Source organism: Ailuropoda melanoleuca, chromosome 1 (assembly GCF_002007445.2).
Source record: "Ailuropoda melanoleuca isolate Jingjing chromosome 1, ASM200744v2, whole genome shotgun sequence".
Taxonomy (NCBI): domain Eukaryota; kingdom Metazoa; phylum Chordata; class Mammalia; order Carnivora; family Ursidae; genus Ailuropoda; species Ailuropoda melanoleuca.
Genome location: NC_048218.1, coordinates 209,917,674 through 209,939,931, shown reverse-complemented (window position 1 = coordinate 209,939,931; position 22,258 = coordinate 209,917,674). Strand labels below are relative to the sequence as shown.

Sequence of the window (22,258 nt, the reverse complement as noted above, 5' to 3'; positions counted from 1 at the left end):
TTTTCAGATAATCTCAGATATTCTCCATGCTACGCCAACACTCACAAGCGGTAGTTTCTCAAAGGCTGTTTGCAATGCAGATCTGAAGCCTTATCAATGAGCATTTCATACTCTCCTCTCACCTGTTCAAATGCACTGGTATGTCTTGCACTGTTAATGTATCTTATAACATGAATGATTGTATAACGTCTTGAAAATACTGGTTCACTGAGTTATGCTGTGCTTTCAAATGTGGACACCTTTCATTATTCAACATCAAAAATTACATTTGTTAATAGCACCACCAATCTCATCAGAAAAGTCTTCAAGTATTGGGACGTTTTCAAGTTCGCCACAGCAAATACAACTTTTTCAAAATTCTAATTTTTGCTCGAAAGCTTGGATTTTCTCACCGGCAATCAATACTGTCAGTTGTTTCCTTGAATAGACAGGCTCACTTCATTTGCAAGAAAACATCTGCCAACTACTAAAGTCTGAATAATTCTAGTTTTGTCAGTTGTCTTTTCAAGTAAGACTGGCGTTCTATAAAAAAAACAAAACAACAAACAGCAAAATCAGCTCTCAATCAGAAAAGTACTTTCCCTAGAGGCCACAGGAGGTAGTGACAGAAACACCTTATGCATACTTCCCATTTTGTCGCAAACCTTTTTTTTTTTTTTTACGAGGGAGGGAAGGTGAGGAGGTGAGGAGGTGCAGAGGAGAGAGAGAGAATCTTAAGCAGGCTCCACATCCAGGGTGGAGCCCAAGAAGCATGGCTGGATCTCACAACCCTGAGATCATGACCTGAGCTGAAATCAAGAGTTGGACACTTAACCAACTGAGTCACCCAGGTGCCCCAAACAATATCATTTTTTTAAAATGCACCTCAGGGTCAAGATTTAATAAAATTAATAACTTTACTGCTTCATCAAGGATCTTCCTAAACAAACTGCTGTGTTGTTTTTTTTTTTTTCTGTGTGGCCTGACTTCTAAGTTTGTGGTCACTGCCCTGATTATGCTAAGGCAACAAAATGACTCACCATTACTTTTGCAACATTGGTGCGAATGAAAGCACAATAAAAAAGGCACGTCGGATTTCAGCACTCTTATGAAAACAGCCCTCACAGACACTCTGAAATAGTCTTGGGGCGTCTCTAAGACTTTGAAAGCTGTTGTCATCCAATCAGTGAACATAGTATGGACAAGGACGCTCACCAAGGCATGTTTTATCAATAGGGGAAAAGTGGAAATGGAGCAAATATCCAACAAAAAAACAACAAAGCAGAGAGGTAAAATTAAAATACAGTCTTGCAATTGTATACTAGGCAGCAATAAGAACTATCACTAGTATTATTTTCTGCCATGGAAAAATGTCCATAATAATATAACATGGGGGAAAACACTGCACTGTATCATGCAGTATAACGCACCACTTTATGTGTAAGATATATACGTGTATGTGTGTCTGGAAGGATATAAGCAAGACCACAAATGGCAGTTATCTTTCTGTATGGAATTAATTACAGATTGTCTTCTGTACTTTTCCTTACGTTTTTACAGAACCTATTCTCTTAGAATAACAACAATGTCCTTACTAAAGTAATATACAATCATAAAAACTTCTTGCAATACCTAAAAGGTACAAAGGTACTGAAATCACCCCAAATTTCTCTGATCAGAAATAACAGGGCAACTGCATGGGTCAGCTGGTTAACCATCCAACTCCTGACTTCTGCTCAGATCATGATCTCAGGGTCAGATCAAACCCCACATCGGCCTCTGCTGTGGGCATGGAGCCTATTTTAAGATTCTCCCTCTCTCTCCCCCATCCACAGCTAGAGCTCGCTCTCAAAAGAAAAAAAAAAGAGAGAGAGAGAAAGAAAAAAAAAGAAGTAACAATCGTAACACCAAATGAACATCATTCTAAATGTTTATCTATGCACACATTTGAACATACAACGTGCAAACTTTAAACAAGATAGTATGATGTTTTTAGATGTTTTTAATTAAGTATGAAATTTCATACCATTTAAATTTATCAGCAGAAAAAGCCACTGAAGCTGTGCCTGGGTGCCTCAGTTAAGCGTAGGACTCCTGATCTCAGCTCAGGCCTTGATCTTAGGGTCAGGAGTTCAAGCCCTGCACTGGGCTCCATGCTGGGCATGCAGCCTACTTAAATATGTATCTTTAAAAAAAAAAAAAAAAAACCTACTGAAGTAAAATCAATGGAATATCTGAAATTCAAGTAAAAATTTATTCAACCCAGGAGATACTTTGAGGTTAATTTCCAGGCACCCCCCCGCCCCCGCCGCAAAAAATGCATACAGCATGACAGGAGTTGGGGAAAGTGAAGTTTGGTTTTACAGTAACAGAGACGAAGGCTGGGCAATGACTAGATTTATGACAAGGAGATGGGCATACAGGGAAGACAGCAGAGAGGATGAAAAGTGCTGTTTAAGCCCAGAAGACTGAATAGTTTGGTAGGTTTGAAACAGCCATTCATGGAGAGAAGCAACAGGAAAAATAAATGCTGAAAAGGTAGATTTGGGGCATTACTGAAGAATCAGTGTGAGAAATCTACACTTAATACGCAACATGATTGCAGTTTAGAAAAATTATCTAGCAGCAAAAAGCAGCAATGACTAAACTGATAACAGATAAACAATGGTCTGAACAACAAAGTACTACAAACCAAGTAATAAAAAAAAAAAATCCTGGCTAACATCACAGTAAAGAATAGATGGGAAAATAAGACAATGGATAAATCAGAATCTATTTTTTTTAAGATTCATTTATTTATTTTAGAGAGGCAGAGAGAGAAGCATGAGCAGGGGGAGGGGCAGAGGGAGAGAGAGAAACTCAAGCAGACTCCCCACTGAGCGTGGAACCCAACTCTGGGCTCAGTCCCACAACCTTGAGACCATGACCTGAGCCAAAATCACATCGGATCCTCAACCAAGCCACCCAGGTGCCCTGGAATCTGTCCATTCAGAAACTCCAAGTCATGTCAACTAAATGACAAGGACGAAAGAGAAGTCAAAGAAAACATCAGTATTCTGAATCCAAAATATTAGAGGGATATGAATTGAATGATAAATGTGCTGGTTTATTTTGGGGTTGGGCATGGGTAGAAGGTAATGAGTTTGGTTTTTAAAATGTTGCATGGGTCTTATTACACACCAGGCACCTTTTGTAATACTAAAAGCAAGTCTGACTTGCTGACTGTACAGGACTGAACAGTCTCTGATTTTCAGACCCTAGGCAGATCTTAACAATTCCATTCCATTCTGACCCTCATAATCCAAAGTTAACAAAGAGGTTAAGGGCTCAGTCCCACGACACTGCTCCACTTTAGACGGTCAGCTGCAAATGGGGTGCCCTGGCTACCCACACTTCTACTGGCCAACTACAAGTTCAGGGGTTCACACAATTACCCTTCCCCCAGGTTAAATAATTAAATCGAACAACTTGCAGAACCCCTCACAGAACCCAGGAAAACATGATACTCTGACTGTTTATTATAAAGGATAAAAATAAAGAGCCAGATATAAGCAGGATGCAGCTGGGAAGGGTCCAAGGGCAAAGGCCTCTGTCCCCATGGTAAGGGTATGCCACCCTCCCAACACAGGAATGTGGGAAGCTATCCCAAATCCCTTCACTGAGGGATTTTTATGGAGGTCTCATTAGATAACCATGACTGTTAAACCACTGACCAAAGATGACAGAACTCAATCTCCAGCCCATCTCCTACGTCCTAGGAAATGAGGTTGAGGCTGAAAATTCTAACCCTTTAAACATGTGGTTGGTTTTTCAGGCAACTGGCCCCCATCCTGAAACTATCTAGGTTACCCTCCCAAACAGTGAATCATTCATTAGCACAGGAAAGACAATAAGCTCAAAGGGTTTTAGGAGCTCTGTGCCAGGGAACCTGTTCACCAGAACCTCACAATGCAACCTTATTTAGAAATAGGATCATTACAGATATAATTGTTAAGAGGAGGTCATACTGGATTAGGATGGGCCCTAAATCCAAGGACGCCTGTGGCAATGCCACTTCTGGGTATACTTACAAAAGAACTGAAAACACAGGTTTGAAGAGGTATTTATACACCCATGTTCATGGCAGCATTATTCACAACAACCAAAAGGTGAAGCAACCCAAGTGCCCACCAATGCATAAATGGATAAATAAAATGTGGTCTAGCCATGTAATGGGATATTATTTAGTCTTGGAAATTCCGACACCTGCTACAACATGCATGAACCTTGACAACACTATGCTACGTGAAATAAGCCATGCACAAAAAGACAAATGACGAATGACTGGTCTTATACAAGGTCCCAAGAGTAGAAATCATCACGACAGAAAGTCATCTGGTGGGTACCAGGGGACGGGGGAAGAGGAATGGAGAGTTAGTGTTTCATGGGGGCAGGAGTAAGAAGGTAGAATATAGATGAAATATGACTGGCCATGATTTCATATTGGTATAACCAGATGATGGTCTATAGGAACGATGCAATTATTTTTAAGTTGAAATTTTTCCCACAAAAGGTCTTTTTTTAATAAGAGATATTTTAAAGTAAACTGCGAATAATTTCCTACTTCCGATAAAGACTCAAAACATCTGACTGTATACTGTTGATGAGAGTGTGGGGACATAGGCATTCACTCTGACTAGTGGTTAAGTGCAAAATGGCACAAACCCTACACAAAACTGTGTTTGACAGTATCTTGCAAAAATCTACATGTCTTTATCTCTTTTTCCTCACTCTGACAAGTCGAAACCAAAGGCACACTGGAAAAATACAAAATGACGTACCCACAGACTAACCTTCCTGGCATAAAATAAATACTATGTATTGGTTACGAATACATATACCCAGATGTATTTCTTAATTTAACATCTTGATATTAATACATAACAGAAATATATACTGGAAACACACCAAATTCTTGACAGTGGGAGACTGTGGAGAAGAGTTAGGTGATCATGCAAAGCATAACGGGGACCTTATCTGTAATACTGGCCTTCATTTAAAAAACAAACCTGATGCAAATGTGACCAAAAGTTAAATGCTAATTCCAGCTGTGAGGTTAATAGATTTGTCCTGCTATTCTTTCACAGATTCTTTTATTGAATGATTTCTCCCGCACACAGGTCAACAGGAAGTGAGAGGGACCCAGACAGTATTGCTTTACACAGGTTACATGCCCTCTCAAGCAGCTTTGGCCACAATGTACGAACATGGAACAGATGCCTGAAGGCGACCATTTATGATAGAGAAAAGGTATTTGTTTTTTCTTTTAATGCAGAAGCAAGCCATAACGTGTAGGTGTCTGTGTGCAAGGGAGAAGTGATCAAACATGAGGGTGAAGCAAAGGAAGGAAAATTACTGGCAGTGAGGTCCCAAAGGGAAAACTGCTGGGAATCCCAGTCCAGGTGTAAATCCATGCAAGCTTCAGGGAAAAAGTTTGTGGCTGAAAAGGCTTTTTCTGAAGAAAGCAATCTCATCTCCTGACACCAAAGAAATAAAAAAATTTTTAAGTAGTGCAGTGAGATACAGCTACAGCAACAGTGGGAGCAGAAAACAACTAGAATTCCAAAAGGAAGTTAGAATGACTCTCAATGTGGGTGAACCTGTGCCTGGACAAAGACCACAGGTAACGAAGCAGAAAGCAAGCTTATTTTCTTCCCCCTGGAATACAGAATATAAAAATGCAGATGGGAAGGACCATGACTCGAAATCCTAGGAAATACACTAAGACAAGGACTCTGGGCCCGTTTTTATTATTCTTACATTTCCTACAGTCATTTCCCTTCTGTTTGCCTTTAGAACACGGATAAATCCTTTTTGTAAAGCTGCAGCTTATATCTGCCACACTGAGCAGAACCAAGAGAACAAAAGGGGTCCACACAGGCCGGCTGAAGCAAGAACAATGCATCCCTGAAGACCAAGGGGAAGATGAGCTTTGGCAGGACAAGCGTGGTCCATGCCCCTGCCCACGGACTCTCCATGGAAAGCCAAACGTGGTGCTAGACAGTCATTCTATTTCCATAAGGGAGCACCTCTCCTTAGAGCAAGATTACAAGGATCTACCAGAATTTTTACGCCTTTCAATTACACAGCAACCAGATGTCTATAACTAATCCAATTCTCTTACTTAGCATTCTCACTATTTCCTCTTTTCCAAGAACCCCAAACTTGGATTAGAAACAATACAGAACATTAGCTTGAATAGGGTTCTTCTCAGTTGCGTAGTCCAAGGGCCAGAAAAATTACAGTCCACAGGCCAAGTAGGGTCTGCCACCCATTTCTGTCCAAATTTGGCTACTACTTGTTTATGTAAGTAAGCTTTTATTGGAACACTGTATCCCAATTCAATTACATATTGTTCACAGCTGCTTTCAACCTACAAGGGCAAAACAGTAATTGCAACAGAAGCCATGTGATCTGCAAAGCCTAAAATATTTACTATTTGGCCCTTTAGACATGAAGTTTGCCAATCTTCGCTCTAGTTCAAAGTTCTCAACCTTCTTTTTGCCTCAGCATCACTCTCGTGAATAATATGCTCACATTCTGAATCACTAACAGTCAAAACTCCGTATTTTATAGGCACGTAAATCTAGACCCTTTATTTAAACTAGAAAAAACAATCAGGATAATGTTCGAGACCTTTGAAAGTGAGCGTATTAGCCCTACAGAGTAAAACTACCAAACTGAGTAACCAAGCAAAATATTCAGATAGAGCCCCTATACCATGTTGTTTGGAAAATAATTTGCAGTCATTGTTTTAACAATCTCTCACCTGGGGCGCCTGGGTGGCTCAGTCTATTAGGCTTTGGACTCTCGATTTTGGCCATGATCTCAGGGTTGTGGGATCAGACCCCACATTGGGCTCATGCGCTGGGTGTAGAGCCTGCCTGAGATTCCTCTCTGTCTCTCTCCCTTTCCCCCTGCCCCACCCCCAAAATAGTAAATAATAAATAAATAATCTCTCACGAATATGGGCCCCTGGAGAGGTTCTCCCTAAAATGAACTTTGTATTTTGTTTACGAAGTGTAGTGCACATTGACCATTTTTGCCTGTCTTACTACTGAATTTCTCCTTCCTGTGTTTGGATATCAATCACAGTGAGTCCTAACAGAAGACAGGGCTCTGCCTCCCAATATGGAAACTATAAAAGGTAGGTCCTTGATTCTCTATCAGCCTGGGCAGCCTGGAAGAGGACAAGTGGTCTTAGCCCAGCCAACCAGATGGTCCCATCATGACTTAGAATTAGAGGAAATGACACCCCATTTCTTTTCCCAAGAATCTAGACCCTCTTTTAAAAAAGTGAAACCTTCAAAAATAAAAATAAAAAAAATAAGTGAAACCTTCTAAACTGGTGAAGATCAGCTGCTAAATAGGTGAAATTTAGGGAAGAAACGTCAAAGAAAAGGAGAAAGTCCACCCACCAATCCCTCTTTTGCCTTCACAGACATAGGGAACACTTGCGCTGACTGTGGTCACCATACTCGCCGCAAGGGTGCAGTGGAAATGCAGGAATACGCTTCTCAGAGCCTTTCTTTGTGGGGTTCTCAGTTAGGCTGTACGGGGCGAGGCAAGGCACTAGCAGGAGGTTTGAGTCCCAAGTATCATTACAGGTATCCTCAGGTGGCAGAGGCAAGACACACACACAGGACAGGAGGCCTTAGGGAAGGGGGGAGGAGGTCTGGAAAACCGTGTTGCTGCACCTGGGCTTGCGAGAGCCAAGGGAGTCGGCAGTGACTTCTTGAGAACCGGCAGGGTCAAGAGTCAACACCTGCAGCGCCGCAGACCAAGGTGGCCCGTGAGCTTCCCCACAGTCTTCAGGGTCACAGGGCTTCCAGGCAAACTCCTGAGCTGAGATTATCCAAGAACGTTTTCCTGACCGCTGTACCTCCACCTTTCTAAGGATTGTGTAAGCCTCTAATTCCTGTATGAAAATAGCTTCAAACTTGAAAAGCATAGCATGGCTTCTGTTCTGACTGAAACACAGACTGATAAATAATACCAGCACTACTGAAGAGCTTAACAGAGGCTTCATTTTACTTCAACAAGCTATCATTTTCACATCGGTTTTCTCCTTTAATCCAACCGCGAGTTTTCCCTTTACAGATGTGAAAAACAAGACTAACCAAAGTTAGGAAACAACAAAACCAGTTTTAAACTCACATCTACCCAACACCAAGTACAGCACTCATACATTTATTTAGGAAGCCCCTGTAGTAATATACCCTCTGATTTCATATAAAATATTACAGGGCAACTATGACTTCATTGATGTTTAGGTAGGAAGATCACTTATTCATGGCACCTACTAAATCACGCGGGCAAAACCGCTAAGTATAGGCTGCAATCTGGCGGTGTACAAGACGCATACTCTCTGAATTACACTGTCTTTTCTTAATTGACTTGTTAACATTTTTAAAGTGGTATTAATATGTAAGTATTAGAGTCCCACCTTCTTTCAAAAAAGAGAAAAATATCAAAAGATCCAGAACAGCAGACACATTTAGCCATAACTAAAACAGCTAAAGCTAAACAGCATGTGGCCAAAGGAACAAAATCCCTCCTACTGAAGGAGTGGTAACCTCGGAGCATCCTTGGAGCACAGCGCCTGAACGAGCAGCCGAGGGCGTGTGAGGCCCCAGAGCAACCCTGAGCGCTGTGCTTCTCCAGCCTTCATCAGTTACATATTCCTTTACTTCCCTCTGTGAACTACCAAAGTGCCTCTCTTCCCAAAAGCATCTTAACGAACTATCTCATTCTTGTGTTTTGTACGTAACTGAAGCATCAGAAACCAATAATAAGAGTTTCAGAAGGTGTGAACAGAAGAAATGAAAGGAAGAAAAATACAATTTCCCAGAACTGAAAATGCACATTTCCACACTAAAGTGTCCACCAAATGCAAAGCACAATAAAAAGACCTATGCTAATGAAATTTTGGAACACTGAGGAAGAATTGTTAAAATTCTCCAGGGAGAGGAAACGGTTATGTACAAAGGAATCAGAATGCCATCAGACTTTTCAACAGCAAAAGTGGAAGCCAGAAAACACAGCAACCAAAAATCTAAGGAAAAGGAATTCAAGTCCAGAATTCTGGGCCCAACCAAATCATCCATCAAGTATAAGAATAAAGAATTTGTTCACACACCCATGAGCCTCAAAAAATTTACCTTTAACAAACTAGAAATGGTAGTATTGAACCCTACATTAATTCAAAAATATAAACATAGGGGCGCCTGGGTGGCTCAGTCGTTAAGCATCTGCCTTCGGCTCAGGGCGTGATCCTGGGGTCCTGGGATGGAGCCCCACATTGGGCTCCTCTGCTGGGAGCCTGCTTCTTCCTCTCCCACTCCCCCTGCTGTGTTCCCTCTCTCACTGGCTGTCTCTATCACTGTCAAATAAATAAATAAAATCTTTTAAAAAAAAATACATACATACATATACATACACACACACACACACACACACACACACACACACACACACACACACAAAGAATTGTTTTTCCAGAAAAATTTATCAAAACTGACCAACTGAGGGGCGCCTGGCTGGCTCAGTCAGAAGAGCATGCATCTCTTGATCTCGAGGTCATGAGTTCGAGCCCCATTTTGGGTGTAGAGATTAAACAAATAAACTTAAAGAAAAAAAAAATAGATCCAGAGATTTCTAAAAAGCTAAATAGGCCAATAACGGTAGAAGAAACTGAAAAATAAAGAGCTACCAGACCCAATCAATGGCTTTGCAGACAAAAGTTCTCCCAACTTAAATTTGATACAGAGATTTTTATACTGTCCCAGAAAACTTCAAAACTCATTCTAGGAAGCCAGCATTTCATTTAAAAAAAAAAAAAAAAAAAAAAACAGGATAGTACACATGTACAAATACAAAGGAAGAAAACTATAATCCAATCTTTCCTATGATCATAGATAAGTCCTAAAATGAAACCCAACAATATATTTAAAAGAACAAAGCATGCAGAAGGTCTTGCGACCAAGAATGCAAGGTTGGTTCAGCACAAGAAATCTATCAATATAATACATGAAGAGATTAAAGAAGGGGTCCCACAGATCACCTCAACAGATGCAGAAAAAGCATTTGATAAAATTAAAAACCCAACTCAAAAAACAAATTTCTTCGCCAAAAAACAATAACTATCAGAAATCTACAGTAAACACCGTATTTAATGGCAAAACATCAAAAGAACAAGTTAAAACTCAGAAAAGGGGCGCCTGGGTGGCTCAGTCGTTAAGCATTTGCCTTCGGCTCAGGCCGTGATCCCGGCATTCTGGGATCGAGCCCCGCATCAGGCTCCTCCGCTGGGAGCCTGCTTCTTCCTCTCCCACTCCCGCTGCTTGTGTTCCCTCTCTCGCTGGCTGTCTCTCTCTCTGTCAAATAAATAAATAAAATCTTAAAAAATAAAAAACAAACCTCAGAACAAGATGACAAGATAGAGATGCTTGTCGCCACCCATATTCTTCAACATCGTACTGGGGGGCTTGACAATGAAAGCCTCCAAGACAAGCAGAAGACAAAATAAACAAGAGTTATCAATATCAAATAGAAGACTTTATAGGTATGACTAACCAGAAAATGTGAAGTACCAAACTATTAAAACAATGTTCCAAAAACCAGCTATATATAATTCAATTATATTTTTAAAAAAGCTTTTCTATAATAGACTGATAACAAATGTGAGAATGTAATAAGATAAAAATCTATGCCATCCACAATGTAAAATATAAAATATTTAAGAATAAAACTAACAAGAAATGTGAAAAAACTACCTAAAGAAAATTTTAGTGGGGAGCCTGGGTGGCTCAGCTGGTTAGGCATCGGGCTCTTGATTTCAGCTCAGGTCATATCTCAGGGTCAGGAGACAGAGACCTGCACTGGGCTCCATGCTCAGCAGGTAGTCTGCTTCCTCCTCCCTGCCTCCCTGGAGCACAGATGCACTCTCTGAAATAAATAAGTCCTAAAAAAAATTTTTTTTTTTACTTAATGTAAGTTCCTAAGGGTAGGGATCTCTAGTATATTCGCTATGCACCCCAGCCTCTTACATTAGTGCCCAGCAGAGTAGGTACTCAACAAACATTTGGTAGAGATGACTGACTGACAAAAGAAAAAGCTTGACAGAAACACTCTTGTTACTAGATGAAAGGACCCATATTGTAAAAATATCAAACATTCAAATTATGTAAATAAACTCAATGCAATCTCAATAAAAATTCCAGTAGAATTCTTTATAGAACATGACTGATGATTCTGAAGTAATTTTTCTTAAAAATGTGCAGGACTAATTGAAGAAATTTCTGAAAAAGACCATGCCATAACATATACCCGTACATAACCACATATATATGCACACACACACTATGAAACAGTAATTCTAAAAGACTGTTAATGAGAACTTAAGATATTACGAAGATGGAAAAGATGGAGAATTCCATAAATCATATCAGAGCTGTTATAGGTCCCAAAAGCACACAACACCCAAAATGAAACTCCATATGGAATAAAAGCTGAATACAAAAAAGCACAGGGGCGCCTGGGTGGGTCAGTCGGTTAAGTGACTGCCTTTGGCTCAGGTCATGATATGGAGGTCCTGGGATCGAGCCCCACATCGATCCCTGCTCAGTAGAGAGTCTGCTTCTCCATCTCCCTCTGCTGCTCCCCTGTTTGTGCTCTCTCTCAAACAAATAAATAAATAAATCTTAAAAAAAAAAAACAAAAACCGGGGACGCCTGGGTGGCACAACGGTTAAGCATCTGCCTTCGGCTCAGGGCGTGATCCCGGCGTTATGGGATCGAGCCCCACATCAGGCTCCTCTGCTATGAGCCTGCTTCTTCCTATCCCGCTCCCCCTGCTTGTGTTCCCTCTCTCGCTGGCTGTCTCTATCTCTGTTGAGTAAATAAAAAATAAAATCTTAAAAAAAAAAAACAAAAAAACCGGGGGCGCCTGGGTGGCACAGCAGTTAAGCATCTGCCTTCGGCTCAGGGCGTGATCCCGGCGTCATGGGATCGAGCCCCACATCAGGCTCTTCTGCTATGAGCCTGCTTCTTCCTCTCCCACTCCCCCTGCTTGTGTTCCCTCTCTCGCTGGCTGTCTCTATCTCTGTCGAATAAAAAAATAAAATTAAAAAAAAAAAAAAAACCAAACCACCACAGAAGCATATAATGTTAAAAGCATAGAGGAACTCTTGGCATTGAGCCACCATTACAAAAAGAAAAAAAAACTTATAAAAACAAGTGACATATTTCAGAGTANGCCACCATTACAAAAAGAAAAAAAAACTTATAAAAACAAGTGACATATTTCAGAGTAAAAATTTTAAACTTCCATATGGTGAAAAGTTTAAAACACAGTTATTTATAGGACAAGCACAATTTTTTTTAAAAAAGGGGGCTAATAATCCTGATAAAATATACAAAGAATGAAAAATACATAAATAATGACAAAGAGATCAACCACTTAATAAAAAAAAGGGAAATGATATAAACATGCAATTCACAGAAAAATAATATTATGAAAAGATGCCTAATTTCTCTGGAGATCAGGAAAACATAACAACATTATGGCTATTTTTCTGTCCCAAGATGAACAAAAATTAAAAAGATTCTTAGAAAGGGTATGGGAAATGGCATGCTCCCACACACTACTGAGGGAGGATAAAGCAGTACGAACTTTTTTTTTAAGGACGATTTGCAATAGCTATCAAAATTTTAAATGTATATAACTTGCAACACAGTATTTCCACTTCTAGAGGTACGTATCCTCCAGAAACATCTGCATAAGCGCACTAAATTGTGTCTATTGATGTTTAGCACAGAATTTTCCACAGTAGCTTAAAAAGCAGAAATAACTGAAATGCCCATCAATAGAAAAATGATTAAATGATCAATAGTGGATCCGTAAAACTCTCACCTATTGACATGGAAGATTCCCCAGGACCTACTTTTTTTTTTTTTTTTAAGATTTTATTTATTTATTTGAAAGAGAGAGAAAGAACTCGAGCCCATGCACAGGGGGCGGAGCAGAGGGAGAGGGAGAAGCAGACTCCCCACTGAGCAGAGAGCAACACTTGGGACTCCATCCCAAGACCCTGAGATCATGAATTCAAATGCTTAACTGACTGAGCCACCCAGGCGTCCCCCCACAACACCCAAGACCTACTTTTAAGTGAACAAAGCAAACTGCAGAATACTACATGATGCTGTTGGTACCATAAAAGGCCACAAAGCTAAAACCGTTCAACTTACGGATGCACATAAAAGGGTATAAAAGGATTCATAAGGAAAACATTTCAAACTTTAATTCACTCATTTGTCAAATTACTGGCTGAAGATACACAATGTGCCAGGAACTTGGAATAAGCGGCAGGTAAAACAGGCAGCATCCCGGTCTTCGTAGGGCTTACAGACTAGGGTAAGAGAGATTTAAAAAAAAAAAAATAGTAGTAGTAAATAACAAAATGAAATTACAAGTTGGGATAAATGTTCTGCAACAAGGCTACCACAGAACAAGAGGGAGGGAGGGAGGCTCCTACCAGGAGGTGGACAAACCTTAGGTAAGAATGCCTCCTGGGGAGCCTGAGGCTGGCTAATGAGCAGCCAGCCCCCACAGTGCTCCTAGAGCCAGCAGGAGATACTCGGGTTTTTGGTGAGGCCCTAAGAGCCAGGTCCCGTAGAACTCACAAAGATTTTGGCTTTGGTGTAAGGAGGGGAAACCAGGTGCCTGTGATGAAATGGAAGGCAAACCCCAAAACATCAGGGATAAAGCCTACCTAAATCCTCTAAAATAGCAATTCTCAAACTTTCTAGACTCAAATTCATCCAGGGCACCGAAATTCTTTTACTCATGTGAACTGTATTCATTGACATTTACCGTTTTACAAATGAGAAACTAGTAACTTGAAAGAACATGCCAGCACACATTCCAGCAGCCATCTGTGTAACATCTTCACACATCCTACAGCCTCTGGAAATCGCCACTGTACACCATGTTTGCTCTACTAATGAAAACAGTGTTGACCCAGGAGTTCCCAGACTACACTTAAAGAGGATGATACAAAACACCGGATTCTGAACCCCAGAAAGTAACCAAGTAAGGGACACCGTGCATTTTCAAATTTCGACTAGAAAGCCTCACCTCTAACAAGCAAAAAAATCGCCTGACAAAAAGGCGGTACCTAGCAAACTTATTGTCCAAAGTGACATATCTGCGTTTAGTCTCTGTGGTTTCTTCCATTTTGCCATACAAACGTTTTAATATTCAGACCAAAGTTCTGAGCAAGAAAACTGCAATGTATTCATAAGGAAGCATGACTCAAAAAGACCTCTAGAGTGGACACTGGAATGATGCTCTTGTCGATGATACTTGACCATCTAAGGGACTCCTTTCCTTTACCAGAGCTTTCAAGCAATCATTAAAGTCACTCTCAAGAAGTTTTCCATATTTAAGATTTAAAAAAAAAAAAAAAAACTTCAATCAACTAAATGTGATTTCACCACTGATTTTACCTGGAATTTGTTGGTGTCCTGTCAAAATCACTGATGCTTGCGAAACCAGAGAAAACCACCCAAGGGAACGGATTCAGTATCTAAAGCTCTTTTGCCCTGTTTCGTCTCTGTAAACTGCTGATGAAGCACTCAGAGACGTTCGTTAGACCAGTGAGGAGTTCACGCAGTAGACCCACGAGCTGGGGCTCTTCCCTAAGGACCCCCAGTTTTTGAAACGCCGCACTGCCCCACACTCCTGCACAATGGGGCTCTCCCAGCCGCTTTTCTGCCCCGGGCGCGGAGCCCACCCATGCTGGTCAGAGGCCACCCTCCCACAAGCTGGGCTCGCCGCGGCCCCGCAGGCCACAGCCTTGCCGTCCGGGGCCGGCCGCCGCACCGAGGAGCCCACGGCTGCGTGCAGGCTCGCGACCGCCAGCCCCGGCACCGAGGCTCGCAGGCCACCGCGGCGCGGTGACCGACGGGGGAGGCAGGACAACGCGGGCCGAGAGAGCCCCGGCCCGTCCCCCCGCGCGGGGCGGCTCACGTACCTCCGGCGCCGGCTCCTCCGCCCGCTCCCAGAGCGGCCGCCATGGTGCTCGCGGGCCCGGCCTTCAGGGTCGCCCCGCCAAGCCAGCCGGTGGGCCACCGGCCGGCCGGGGCCCGGGGACGCGCGGCGGGGACGGGGGACAGCGGGCCGAGACCGGAAACAGGGGAGGGGCGGCCGGGGGTCTCCGCCACTCCGGCCCGGCTCCTCCGCAGGAAGAAAACAACAGACTATCGCAACATGGCCGCCGGCCCGCCCGCCGCCGCGGTGCACGCCGGGATGATGGCGACCGGCAGGGCGGGCGCGGGCCGCCTCCGCGGCGCAGAAGCTCCGGACCGCCTCCAGGGACGCAGGGCAAGCGCGGAGGGCGAGCAGGCAGGCAGCCGCCGCGCTCGATTCCTGCAGCTGTAGGATTTGCAGCGGCGGCGAGGGCGGTTGCCGGCCGTACTCCGGTCCCAGGTTCTGTCGTACGGCGCTTTGCAGCAGTTGACGCCGCGCTTTCCGGCTGGCGGCCCGTGGGGCGGTGGGCGGGTCGGCGGCGCAGTCAGGACCGGGGCAGGGCGTGCTCGGAGAGGCGGGGGCGGATCTGGAGGGGAGNGGCCGTATCTGGAGGCGAGCTGCAGGTGCTACCCGGACACGCTGCGCGACGGGGCGCAGAGGTCAGTGGGAGTTGGCTCTTCTGAGCAGCGAGAAAGGCCAGAGAACGAGGCGCTAGTGAGTGACGTCAAGGAAAGGACGCGGGGTTTGGGGAGCCTTGGGTGCTTGTTGGCACTTGGGGTGTGGGGGCTGTGAATGCAATGAGGTCGTAGAGTACACACGAGCTGCAAACCTGGACTCAGTGACGGTGAAGGTGGAGGGTTTGCGGGGGAAAGAAAGAAAGGGCTGTCAGGGTAGAAAGAGGAGGCTGAGCAGAAGCTCAGAGATGTCAGAGGACTTGCTAGGAACCGAGAACTGTCCGCAGTGCGTGCGGCCGCGAGCGTATTGGAAGAGGGTGCTCCGTAAGCAGTGACTGCAAAGGGGAGCAAGGGCCAGATGCACCCAGGATTTTGGGGCATTTTCCTGATGCTGTAGGGCGCATGAGAAGGTTCTAACAACAGAAGTTACAAGGTAAAATTTGTGTTTCAGGAAGACGGCTCTGACAGCAGGAGAGCGGATGGGCAGCATGGAGAGGTAAGACACTCCTAGGAAACGGCCGCCGCGGTCCAGGAAGCAGGTGGCTTCCTGCATGGGAAGATGGGCATGTGACAAAACCTTAGTGGTAGACTACATGAACTTTTATAAAAGCTTTAGGACTTTGACATACGTTTGAAGTTTTCCATAAGAAAGTGTTTGAAAAAAATAAGCTTTCCTGGATTAATAACTAATGTAAGTAATTCTCATCTAAAAGATAAAAACCAAAGAACAATTTTAAAAGTTATTTTGATTCAGCCGCATGTCATCACTGCAAAAAATAATGATAAGCTTGGTAAGCAACCCGGAACAACTAAGTCTCCATCAGAAAGCACATCCACACATCCAGATCTCAAATGGCTTGAACCTCTAATCCCCTTGCATTATTTTTTGAACTGTGGAGGATGGAATTCCTAACTCAGATGTTTTTCAGGATGGTTTCACTGGTCTCTAACACTCCACACACACAAACTGGTGATCTTGAGGAGGATGATTCCAAAAACCAAATACCCAGAGATGAAACAATCTCATAGTTACTTTGTAGCCAGGTTGTAATTGAGGAAAGACCTCTATCTCAGTTGTGAATGACCTAAAAATGAATTTTTCTAGAACAAGAATCTCTACATTTTTTTCATCAAACACCCACTGGAAAAACTTGAGCATGGACACCAAATATTTGAAGATGCTGACAAATTACTGTGAGTAGAGGCTTAACAAACCCCTTTTCTCTCATCAGACACATTTCACTTTGGGTTGACTTTTTAGTTCGTCCTAGAAACCCAAGGAAGTCAGAATGTCAGCTGTGTTATAAAACATCATTGCTTGTGTTAAAGATGCGCTCTGGCTGGTACACTGCTGCTCGATGGAGGAAAACTGAGTGATCTTTAAACATCTGTCAGGAGGCCAGACTTTGGGCTCCTTTTTACTGAGTTTGGGGATCTAAAAGATAAACTAAGGTAACTTATTAGATGTATTAGTTTCCAGGGTCAAAGACTTCTAACCTAGGGCCACTCCGATTCCTTCATCTTGCCCCTGCGTCACAGCTGTGGAGTCACAGAGCAGCTCTGCTAGGAGCTCATGCATGCCTGTATGGACTGCAGGGAGGAGCACCCGATAATGCCCTGCCCCCAATGTATGTTTCTTCTCTATCCGCTTAAATGAAGCTGCTGCCAGGTGTGGCATTACAGGAGTGTAAATGGTTAAAGGTAAGAAGACCTCCTGGTGAGCACTTACAATTTCATAGATCTGAAAATCTTACAAGTTCAGCTTTAATTTGAGTTAGAAGTGAATATAGCAGCTTTCCTCTTCTGTTAATATGGATGGAAAAGTCTAGGGCCCCTCCCTCCTGCTATAAAACAGATTTTGCAGAAAAAAAAAAAAACTTGTTGGATTGCTGGATTTTAGAAATTAAAACAGATCTCCAGGGGATCGAGAGAGAAGGGGGGAGAAAAGGCCTGAGCTGTAAGTGAGCATATAAGAAAGGTTTCCCTGAGGGAAGGTACCCCTATTAGCACTGCTAATAGGAAATACGTTCTTAGACCTCTGGCAGAGTGAGAGAGTATGAACATGAGGCTCCCAGATTAAGCCATTGATCCTGGAAGGGCTTCCTCAAATTATGCTTCCATGTTTTTCACAGTTTAGGATCAACCAACTGTGAACTTACAATCAGAGATCACAAAATATACAAGGGAAGAAACCACTGTAATTGAGAGTTGGAAATGTAAACTGTAGATTGCCCTCCCAAGGACCTCAGCTATTGAAATTAACAGCAACAAAAATATATGAACTGTTTAAGGAAATGAGTTAAAGTGAGAAACCAAGAGGAGACCCTACACTGACCACAGAGCCCTGTAGCTGTCCTTTTCTTCCCAGCCTTCTCAGTCTTGTCCTAAAGCCATTAGGTGACACCGGTGACATGGCAGGGGTGGGGGAGGTGGAGATGGCTGTGCTGACCCAGATCCGAGTATTAGACCTCATGCCCCATACGAGGGCTGCCCAGTATGGGAAGTGAGATCAAAAAGGTGACGAGTATGTCCTTGTTGGTTGGCAGGCCAGGGTAAGGACTCACCTGGACAGAGTAAGGAGGGCCTCCACCCAGGGGGGCAATGCAACACAGAGAGTCCCAGCCTAGGCAGAATACCAGGACATCACCCTGGGGTGTGGACCCAGCATGAGGTGGGAGTAGCTCCAGAGGGGGTGAACTCGGATGTCAGCACATCAACACTGTGAGAGGGCTTCCATAAAACTATAACAAAATTAACCATTGAAATAAAATGGCAACAGAAAAGTTAAACAGATGAGACCCAGTGAAGGGCATTTTAGAGTTGAGGAGAGGCAGGAAAGGATTGCTGAGAATGGACCACAAAGAGAAAAGGCATGGAACAGTGTGACTGAGGCATTTAGGAACTGGGAGGGCAGAACGAGAGTGTCAGACTGGAGGTCATGGAAGAGAACAAAGACCACGGAAGAGAGGCAGTATTTGTAAACATGACGCTTAAGAATTTTCGAGAGCCAATGAAAGACATCAGTGCACAAATACAGGAAGCATGATGGGCATTAAGTTAGAGAAGTTAGGAGAAATCTACACCTAGATGCATGTGATGCAACTAAAAAATATATCCAAAGAAAGAGGAGACCTTAGAAGCAACGAGAAAGAACGTGCCACATCTGGTCACGGCACAGCAGCAGGGGCAGGCTCCCCACACGAGTGAAAGCTGGACAAATGTGAAACGCACTCTTTTCTGGCATTGGACAGCACACAGCACTGGACCGCGGTCACCGAGAGAGGAAACCACCACGGTGGGCCTTACTGTCCAGTTTTCTGCCGGGAAGCACTTTCTGGACTGTGGGGGAGGAGGGGAAACTCAAGTAAAACACAGCAGTCGCAATGCGTTGAGAGATCAGTCTCGAGGTGCTGCCGGTGGGCATTTGTGGGGCTCAGTGCTAGAGATGATGGAGCTGTGTCGGGAAGGAGCTCCAGAAATCTGCGTCGGCTCACCTTGAATGTTGCTGCAGGTGAAACCCCAAGAGAATGGGAAAAGTACACCAAGAGTCAGGCGAAAATGGAACAATTCCCCGAGCTCACACCACTGTCCCCACGACCTCCGCAGCCAGTGTTCAGAGTTCCTGAGTTATGTGCGGCCCACTTTAGATATGGCTGCTCCCCCAGTCCCTAGACCAGTGTCTCTCAAAGCGCCATCCAGTTTAGGAATTTGCTTTAAAATCACTTTGGGGGGGGGGCGCCTGAGTGGCTCAGGCAGTTGGGCATCTGCCTTCAGCTCAGGTATGATCCCTGGGTCCTGGGATGGAGACCCACATCAGGCTCTCTGCTCAGCAGGGAGTCTGCCTCTCCATCCCCTCCTGCCGCCCCTGTTTGTGCGCTCTCTCTGTCGAATAAGCGGACCACAATCTTTAAAATACATAAAATCACATTTGGGTCCTTGTGAAAATGCAGATTCCTAGGTTTCGTGCCAGTTTTATCAACTTTTGATTTCCGGAAGTTGGATCAGGTAATCACTTCCCAGGTGCCTTTTATGCTCAAAGTATAAACCCAGCTCCACAGATGTGTCAAGTTGGGAAATGTTAGGTTATTCGACTTAGCTTTCTTGCACTTCCCCTGTTATGGAACTCGATGATGAATTCACATTTTACAGTGGAGGAGCTATGTGCCTCCTTAATTTTACAGTTTCAAGCTCAGGAGTCTAGGGGATGAGGTCTTTAGGAAACTCTCTGTGGCAGCTTCAGGGTGGTGTCAGTGCTGATGGGGTAAGTGGTGTCAACGAAGGTGAGGGAAGGAGGCTCGCCAGGCATAGATGTCCAGCACGTGGCAAGTTGCTAGACTCCCGTCTGTGTAGTTGGCTGTGTACCTGGCTTGCTGTGGTGCTGGGGAGAAAGCGCGTGGCTGAGTCCTCAGGAGAGTACCTTGCAACGCAGACTGCTTCGGGCCAAGGCAGAAAAGCTGATGAAGCCACACTTTGTATTTAAATAGCCCTGTTTCCGCAGGGAGCTCAGAATCCTCGTTTATCCCCCACATGTCACCTGTGGTAAGGCGGTGAGGTAGCCTTACGTTACTGGTGAGAAAGCTAGCTGACCCACATCACAAAGGGGCTCATGACACTGTCCCCGCTGTGAGAGCCCACCCTCCCCACTCTCCTGGGTGCCCTGTGGTATCAGCAGGGTAAGGCCCTGCCTCTCCTGGGACCCCAGCACAACAGGACAAACCCGTCTTTCCCCCTGCGTGCACCTGCAGGTGCACCCAGCCAGCCCCGCCCCCCACTTTGGCCTAAACCCTCACAAACTCAGGCATTCGCACTGTGATCCTTTTGAGGGGTTCATTGCTGTGACTTACATATTCACCCTGTTCTTCTCAGTTATTACTTTCTGTAATCGTTCTTTTTATGGTGCTTTCTTTTCTTAGCCTGTTTTTCTCTTATTAAGAACATTTGCTTCATAAAAATATGAGAAAGATGTTGCCCTAAGTCACACTAAGAGTTAAATATCCTATGTGAATTGGATAATTTTAGATGTAAAGAGGCTAAATAATGCATTTAGTGCTGACAAGCAGAGTAGCCAGCGAGACGTCAGATATACGCCTGAACAGCCTGCTGTAGGACTGCGCGCAAACCCAGGGTCCCGAGCCTCGGGGCTTGCTGGAGTTTCAGTTGCATCGAAGTATAAGCGTAAGATGGTAACCGACAGATTGACGACAGAACAATGGTAAGTCTGATTCTCATTTCTAGCGTAGGAGCAGAGCTCCACACCGGAGACAGCCCCACTCCCCAAGTACAAGTGTGCGAAGGAAACCGCTGGCGCCCCAGGATGCTTCTTTGCTAACGGTGACTTACCGTGTGACACCTGAGGTCCCTGGTGTTACTCTGGTAAGATAATGTTTGCAGTTGTGTTTCAGATATGTTCACCTAATCCAGCCAAGAAATGGGCAGAAGACATGAGCTGACATTTCTCCAAAGAAGACATCCAAATGGCCAAGAACACATGAAAAAATGCTCCCCATCAGTCAGCATCAGGGAACCACAAATCAGAACCACAATGAGATACCACCTCACACCAGTCAGAACGGCTAAAAGTAACAACTCAGGAAACAGCAGATGTTGGAGAGGATGTGGAGAAAGGGGAACCCTCTTACATTGTTGGTGGGAATGCAAGCTGGTGCAGCCACTCTGGAAAACAGTATGGAGGTTCCTCAGGAAGTTGAAAATAGAGCCACCCTACAACCCAGCAATTGCACTACTAGGTATTTACCCCAAGGATACAAATGTAGTGATCTGAAGGGGCACCTGCGCTCCAGTGTTCATAGCAGCAATGTCCACAATAGCCGAACTATGGAAAGAGCCCAGATGTCCATCGACAGATGAATGGATAAAGAAGATGTGGTATATATATACAATGGAATAGTACTCAGCCATCAAAAAGAATGAAATCTTACCATTTGCAATGACATGGATGGAACTAGAGGGTATTAATGCTAAGCAAAATAAGTCAACCAGAGAAAGAATTATATGATTTCATTTGTATGTGGAATTTAAGAAACAAAACAGATGAACATAGGGGAAGAGAAGGAAAAATAAAGTAAGATTAAATCAGAGAGGGAGACAAACCATGAGAGACTCTGAACTCTAGGGAACAAACTGAAGGCTGCTGGAGGGGAGGTGGGTGGGGGGATGGGGTAACTGGGTGACAGGCATCAAGGAGGGCACGTGATAGGATGAGCATGGAGTGTTATACACAACTGGTCATTCAACTCTACCCCTGAAACAAATACTACACTATATGTTAATTGATTGAATTTAAATTTTTTTAAAAAGTATGTTAACCTACAGAGAGTGCTTTTGAGCATTGCAGATAGTGCTGGCAGCCCCCCTCCCAGCTCATTGCCTTTTCCCTTTGCTGTTTTACAAATGGGAAGCAGGGAGAGAAACGGTCCCGTATGTGCCAAGGACAGAGAAGAAGACAAAGCTCCTCGCTTCGCGTGCAGTCCACCCAGCGGATGACTCCTGTCTGATCATGTCCATGTTGTGGAGAG

General features: G+C 44.0%; 1 protein-coding gene and 1 long non-coding RNA gene across 11 annotated transcripts in view; one reads left to right on the top strand and one right to left on the bottom strand.

The window, feature by feature from the left end:
- RBM33 (RNA binding motif protein 33) overlaps positions 1-15,551 on the bottom strand; it is a 133,238-nt gene extending 117,687 nt beyond the window's left edge. For 3 of the 8 annotated variants that reach the window (XM_034639899.1, XM_034639907.1, XM_034639923.1), the window contains exon 1: positions 15,053-15,548. In XM_034639899.1, the coding sequence (XP_034495790.1) occupies positions 15,053-15,095 (43 nt within the window). In that variant the 5' untranslated portion in view covers positions 15,096-15,548. Of the gene's footprint in view, positions 1-15,052 lie in introns of all 8 variants that reach the window. The other 5 variants (XM_034639928.1, XM_034639932.1, XM_034639941.1 and 2 more) reach the window with 3 other exon arrangements.
- Positions 15,552-15,636: 85 nt separating this feature from the next.
- LOC100480784 lies at positions 15,637-21,375 on the top strand. 3 transcript variants are annotated; one of them, XR_004619409.1, is made up of 4 exons: positions 15,637-15,707; positions 16,174-16,218; positions 16,828-16,916; positions 20,963-21,375. It is a non-coding gene; the product is annotated as an uncharacterized LOC100480784 (long non-coding RNA). The 3 variants fall into 3 exon arrangements; XR_860971.3 differs by having other exon boundaries at positions 20,958-21,375; XR_002144543.2 differs by having other exon boundaries at positions 15,639-15,762; positions 20,958-21,375.
- Positions 21,376-22,258: the final 883 nt, after the last annotated feature.